This window comes from Homarus americanus, unplaced genomic scaffold (assembly GCF_018991925.1).
Source record: "Homarus americanus isolate GMGI-L3 unplaced genomic scaffold, GMGI_Hamer_2.0 scaffold28714, whole genome shotgun sequence".
Taxonomy (NCBI): Eukaryota; Metazoa; Arthropoda; class Malacostraca; order Decapoda; family Nephropidae; genus Homarus; species Homarus americanus.
This window is the reverse complement of record NW_024730009.1, coordinates 24778-32135: the sequence shown is the minus strand read 5'-3', so window position 1 is coordinate 32135 and position 7358 is coordinate 24778. Positions and strand designations below refer to the sequence as shown.

Below are 7358 nucleotides of genomic sequence, written 5' to 3'. Positions count from 1 at the left end.
CTGTGTTTAGTGACGTAGTGGTGACGTCAGTAGAAGATCAGCGTTCTTCATTTGTTTTTGTTTGTGAATTAAGTTGCTTATTATGTTGATTTAAGTTTCTTTTTTGCTGGTTTTAATTTGTTAGTATTATTTTAAGTTTTATTGGGGGTTTAATGTTTTATTTTAATTTTTATGTCGGGGTTAGCGTTTTATTTTAAGTTTTGTTGAGGGTTTAATTCTGTTGATTATATTTTAAGTTTTAAGGTTAGTGAGTCTAGTTGTGTTAATAAGTTGTGATGTAGTGTTAATGGTACAGTAGTTGTGTTAGGTCTTTATCCCCAACCCTACCTGATGGTGTTGCAGGGTGGCGGAGGTCCGTAAGCAGCGCGTATACCTCCTCCGTCGGCGCCTTCTGCAGGGGTCCACTCACCCGTCCACTGTCTTGACCCCAAACTTGTGAAGAGGCTTCTTCCTTTCTCACGCCTCTCAGGGATCATCTCTCAGGGTCAGGGAGTCCCTATCACATGTTAGGGACCGCGAATATATCGACACTTCGTCGGCGCCTTCTTCGACAGTCCATAACCTGTCCGTTGATGTCTTGTCACTAACACGTGAAGGTGGAGTCTTTTCACACGCTTCAGGATCCTCTTCTCTTGATCAAGGGTGTCCCCCATCGCTGATAGGGACCAGAAGTGTATCATACCTTCGTCGGCGCCCTCTTCAGCATCCCCACTACCTCACACCAAACTCTTGAAGGGGCTGACCAATCAAGGGACTTCATCTTTTCCTCAAGGGGTCCCTGTCACAACTGTTAGGGACCTCGTGTAGGTCCTCTCGTCGTCTGCCTCGTTCACCTTACTCCCAAGATAACAACGGTGGTGAGGAGTAACGTGTGGTGGTGGATGGGCGGGTCCCCCTGACCTGTTCCTCTACTGTTTATAGCCTCTTCTTAGTCTCACATAAACCTGTTTAGTGCGTCACTACAGCAAAAATATCATTTGTGACCTCCAGCCGGCGGCCTGGTGCTGGTGACGGCTACTACTAGTGCGTAAGGACCAACGAGATAAAGTCAACTGAGGACTGAAGTTTAAAGCAAATAGAGCCGAGGGAAGTAAAGGGGCAGGACAAAAGCTGAGTGCGGGGGTGTAGGAGGCTATAGTATGATTATTGTGAGGACAAGTGTGGAGTGGGGGAGTAAGTAGGCCCGTGGGGAGGCACGGTGGGGGGTGTAGAGGAGTAGCTTATACCCAGAGGGACACAGTGTGAAGCATGGAAGGGGTGGAGGGCACTAAGGCAGGAGGAGGAAGACCACACGATGATAAAAATGGTGAGGACGACCCTGTAGGGGACGCCGATCTACGGGACAGTCCAGCCTCACAACATAGCTTTTCCTCTCTACCTAGTCTGCAGGACAGCAGCGGGTCACAGGAGGGCGAGGCAGCACACCCTACCATCTCCACCAGCACCAGCTGGGAGCACAAGACCAAGCCCAGGGTGGAGGGACGAAGGGGCCGCAACTGGTGGGACTGGAAGGCGGCGGAGCAGCGGAAGATGCAGAGTGGTGACGAAGGAGACGACGAACTGACGAGCTTGGAGAGCGAGAGCTTAAAGAGGCGTACCCCCCTCCCCAAGATTCGAGAGAATCTGCCTGAACCTGACGGTGGGCGTGACGGTGGGTACGGCATAGGGGGGACAGGAGGTGGTGGGGTGTTGGGTGGTGTGGGGGCAGGGATGGGGGGCGCGAGGGGGCCGAGCGGCGGTGGTGGCGGCAGTCCTGGGCTGCGCGTCACGTGGGACGAGCGCGCCGCCGAGCCACCACTCCTGCACCAGCCTCGCCACCAGCCGCTACTCCTCCAGCAGCACCACTTCCTGCCCCAGCAGCAGCAGCAGCAGCAGCAGCAGCTCCCACATACGCGTCGCGCTGCTCCAGGGCCGCCTGGCAATCAGTCAGGTTTAGGGAGCGGCGCGCCCCGCTACACTACCTCTCACGCGCCGCCCACACCCGCGCAACCTAACGACCAGCCCAAGAAGGTGACCATCACATCCTTCAATCAACCTAAACTCACATCCGTCGTTCCCCCCCTCTCCGGACCCCCCACGCCTTCTCCCGAGAAGAAGGAACCTCCCCCGCCGGAGAAGAAACCATCTTCTTCCTCCCACACTAAACCTCTCACTACACAGAAGACTCCTACACCTGCTTACGACTCAAAGTCGCCTGCTACGCCAGGGAAGGCTCTGCCAACCTATCCCGAGAAAGGCGCGCCACTGTCGCCAGAGAGCCCGCCACCTTCAGCGCCGCCTAAGGACTTGGTGTATGCAGATGCTCGTGAGAGGAAGGGACTGAGTGGTCAACCACACAAATACTCCAGCCGTAAACAAGAGGAACCTCCCAAGAAGGCTCCGCCACAGGACCTAGCCAAGAAGACCGTACAGGAAGTCCCCGCGACTACTAAGTGTCAGCCTAGTGTTCATTCTAGTCCGACCCGAGCGAAGGAATCAAAGGACAAAGTGCGTGATCGAGGCCAAGGAGGGGCGAGAGAGAAGTCAGGAGAGCTCGTGAAAGATAAACCTAAAGGTGGTGGTGGTGGTGTAAGTGAGAAGGAAAGGCAGCAGCCCTCTAGTGCATCTGACTCTCAGACTGTCGCGGTATGGAAACCTCAACCAGGAGGCGGGGCCAAATATGGTCCACCCCCTCCCGGAGATAAGAAGCGTGTGGAGGACCAGAGAAGTGGGTCGTTGGTGTGGGTGAACCTGCCCGGCGGAGGGTCAAAGCTCGAGTGGATGCCCACCCCCGCCCTCGTCACCATCAAGTCCACGCCGGCGCTGCCCAGCCGCGACGTTGACCGCTCGTACCAACTAGTTCACAAACACAATGATAGTGCGGCGGGGGCGGCGCCTGGGACGGACGCCAGGGGGAGGGGTGAAAGGGGAGGGGGAGGAGCCCAACCCGCCTCGGGGGAGCGCGTGACGCGTGCGATCAGTGCTGTGCCACGTGCTAGTGTCGTCGGAGTTAACCCTGGAGTGCACGGGTCTCCTCGGTCAGCGGGTGGCGGCACACCCGTACAGGGAGTGCTCAAGCAACCCTCAGCGTCACCCTCTAATCGCAGTGCCCAGTCAAAAAACGGGGTTACTTCTGCCCCGGGCGCGACACATAGGCCCGAGGGCAGAGGTACCAACGACGACGAGAGTACAGTGTTAACAGTGGCGGGGAGGAGCAGCGGACAGGTAGTGAGGATTAGAGTGCGCCCTGAAGTGCACGCCTACCTGACAGGGCTCCCAACCACGTACATCGCCGCCAACATCCACGCCGCCACCGCCTCCGGCCGGCGTGACAGCCACCAAGACAGCCAGAGCAGTTCTGGTTCAGCTCTGACGGCCGGGTCGGAGGGCGGTGGCGAGGGCTCAACAGGTTACCACGAACACGACTATGAGGAGGTGGTGGACGAGTACACGCTACTACGACGCGCTGTGGACGACCACGACCCCGAGGCCATGCAACTCCTGGCCGTCGCTGAGGCCGCCATCAACCCCGACATCCCCGCCCGGCCTCACGACCCAGGTCAGTCTTGTCCCCTGGGTGACCCTCTGCGCGCTGCGCTCTGCTCTATCTCCGCCAACCCACCCACAACGGCGCTCTGCTACCCCAGCCGCCCGTTTCCTTCATGCTCCACTAACGCTGGCTCCTCTACCCTACTCTGCCTGTTGATGCTCATAGAGTAGTTACGCTCATCCTGCTCCTGTACTGTACTGTACCGAGTAGAAGAACTTGCATGGTGTGGCCTCTAGATACTGACTAGCTCTTTTGGCGCTGCATTTTGCTGCTGTATAAAGTTTTCATGTATTTATTTTTCACATGTATATTTTTTAATATAACTGTACCAGTCCTGTGAACCATGTAACCTCCTCCCACTCCATGTTTGTTACAGTCCAAAATAAATCCCTACTCCCCCTTCCCTAAGCCACCTCGTGGGGATACTTGCCCGGACACTTTCATTATGGTTCTTTCTTGTTGCATAAATAGACTACGCGTACATAGTTGGCAGTGTTGCAGCAGGCAGCTCAGGCAACAATGCACGCTCACTCCACGTACTGGTGTTGATGTCATTGTTGTTGTTTTATGTGCAGTGTTGACGGAGCGTTGTGAGGGGCGGGGTTTTCAGAACGTTTTGGGGGGGAGAGAGGGGAGGGGGAGGGGGGGTCCTCCCATTAAGAACAGGAAGTGGAGTGATTGATTCCTGCCGTGTGTTGTGTGAGGGGCAGGATGTAGTAGTGTTTTGACGGTGATGAGGGACACACACACACACACACACACACACACAGCCGTCCACCTCACCTCACCCTCACGTATTGATCAGTAACCATCACACAAAAGCCAGACCCACGTGTCGACACGCTAGTCCCTGTGATCAGCTGCTGGTAGGCCTACACCCCTCACACAGCTGCCACCACCCACCCTCCCCCTCCCCCCCTCCCCTCCCCCTCCCCCTCCCCCTCCCCCTCCCCACCCCCCTCTGTTTATGACCTAGTGAGGAAATGCATTCATGACCGGTACGTTAATGTGTGGTCGAGATTTTTAACTGGAGAAATGAGCTGTAAATATTGAGGTGAATACAGTTAGTTTTTTAGTGCCAGTCGAATATTGCTCAAGTTCTCCCAGTCGAGAAATCTTAACTGGAAAAATTAACTGGGAATGACGTCATGTTTACAGTTATTTTAGTTGAGTGATGTTCATTTGTTTTTTGTTTATAAGATAAGAGACAATAATACAGGTACAGTTAGTAGATACAGGTACTAGATACAGGTACAGTTAGTAGATACAGGTACTAGATACAGGTACAGTTAGTAGATACAGGTACTAGATACAGGTACAGGTACTAGATACAGGTACAGTTAGTAGATACAGGTACTAGATACAGGTACAGTTAGTAGATACAGGTACAGTTAGTAGTGCAGGTACTAGATAAGTACAAAGTAGATACAGGTACTAAATACAGGTACAGTTAGTAGATACAGGTACTAGATACAGGTACAGTTAGTAGATACAGGTACTGAATACGGGTACAGTTAGTGAATCAGTACTAGATACAGGTACAGTTAGTAGATACAGATTGCTAGATACAGGTACAGTTAGTAGATACAGGTACTAGATACAGGTACGGTTAGTAAGATATAGTGCAGATACAGGTACAGTTAGTAGATGCAGGTACTAGATACAGGTACAGTTAGTAGATACAGGTACTAGATACAGGTACAGTTAGTAGATACAGGTACTAGATACAGGTACAGTTAGTAGATACAGGTAGATACAGGTACAGTTATTATAGATACAGGTACAGTTAGTAGAATACAGATTACTAGATGCAAGGTACAATTGGTAGATACAGGTACTAGATACAGGAATACAGTTAGTAGATACGGGTACTAGATACAGGTAGTTAGTGAATGCAGTACTTGCTAGATACTGCAGGTACAGTTAGTAGATACAGGTACTAGATACCAGGTACAGTTAGTAGATACAGGTACTAGATGCAGGTGCAGTTAGTAGATACCAGATACTAGATACAGGTACAGTTAGTAGATACAGGTACTAGATACAGGTACAGTTAGTAAATACAGGTGATACAGGTACAGTTAGTAGATACAGGTACTGATCAATTGTTAGTAGATAGGGGTACTAGATACGGTACGTTGTAAATACAGGTACTAGATACGGTGATTAGTAGATACAGGTACTGAATGCAGGTACAGTTAGTAGATACAGGTACTAGATACAGGTACAGTTAGTAGATACAGGTACTAGATACAGGTACAGTTAGTAGATACAGGTACTAGATACAGGTACAGTTAGTAGATACAGGTACTAGATACAGGTACAGTTAGTAGATACAGGTACTAGATACAGGTAGTTAGTAGATACGAATTCTAGATACAGGTACAGTTAGTAGATACAGGTACTAGATACAGGTACAGTTAGTAGATACAGGTACTAGATACAGGTACAGTTAGTAGATACAGGTACTAGATACAGGTACAGTTAGTAAATACAGGTACGTAGTGAATACAGGTACAGTTAGTAGATACAGGTGACTGAATACAGGTACAGTTAGTAGATACAGGTACTAGATACGGTACAGTTAGTAGATACAGAATTACTAGATGCAGGTACAGTTAGTAGATACTGTACTTGCTAGATACAGGTACAGTTAGTAAATACAGGTACTAGATACAGGTACAGTTAGTAGAGTACAGGTACAGTTAGTAGATACAGGTACTAGATACAGGTACAGTTAGTAGATACAGGTACTAGATACAGGTACAGTTAGTAAATACGAGTTACTAGATACAGGTACAGTTAGTAAATATGGAGTACTAGATAAGAGTACAGTTAGTAGATACAGGTACTAGATACAGGTACAGTTAGTAGATACGAGGTACTAGATACAGGTACAGTTAGTAGATACAGGTACTAGATACAGGTGCAGTTTGTAGATACAGTTAGTAAATACAGGTACAGTTAGAAATGCAAAGTCTTAGTAGATACAGGTACTAGATACAGGTACAGTTAGTAGATAAGGTACAGTAGTAAATACAGGAGTAAATACGAAGTTAGTAGATACAGGTACTAGATATGGGTACGGTTAGTAAATACAGGTGCTAGATACAGGTACAGTTAGTAGATACAGGTACTAGATACAGGTACAGTTAGTAGATACAGGTACAAGTAGATACAGGTACTGAATGCAGGTGCAGTTAGTAGATACAGGTACAGTTAGTAAATGCAGGTACTAGATACAGGTACAGTTAGTAGATACAGGTACTAGATGCAGAATTACAGTTAGTAGATACAGGTACTAGATACAGGTACAGTTAGTAAATACAGGTACTAGATACGGGTACAGTTAGTAGATTGAGTACAGTTAGATACGAGTTACTAGATACGGAGCGCAGTTAGTAGATACAGGTACTAGATACAGGTACGATTAGTAGATACAGGTACTAGATACAGGTACAGTTGGTAGATACAGGTACTGAATACAGGTACAGTTAGTAGATACAGTACTAGATACAGGTACAGTTAGTAGATGGGTACTAGATACAGGTACAGTTAGTAGATACGGTTAGTAGATGCAGGTACAGTTAGTAGATACAGGTACTAGATACAGGTACAGTTAGTAGATACAGGTACTAGATACAGGTACAGGTTAGTAGATACAGGTACATAAATACAGGTACAGTTAGTAAATACAGGTACTAGATACAGGTACAGTTAGTAAATACAGGTACAGTTAGTGAATACGGTACAGTTAGTAGATACAGTGCTAGATACAGGTGCAGTTAGTAGATACAGGTACAGTTAGTAGATACAGGTACAGTTAGTA

General features: G+C 48.9%; 1 protein-coding gene across 1 annotated transcript; it reads left to right on the top strand.

The window, feature by feature from the left end:
• Positions 1-282: 282 nt before the first annotated feature.
• On the top strand, positions 283-3699 carry LOC121866872 (trithorax group protein osa-like). Its single transcript, XM_042366611.1, has one exon. The coding sequence runs from the start codon at positions 1249-1251 to the stop codon at positions 3697-3699; it is 2451 nt and encodes an 816-aa protein (XP_042222545.1). The 5' UTR covers positions 283-1248.
• Positions 3700-7358: the final 3659 nt, after the last annotated feature.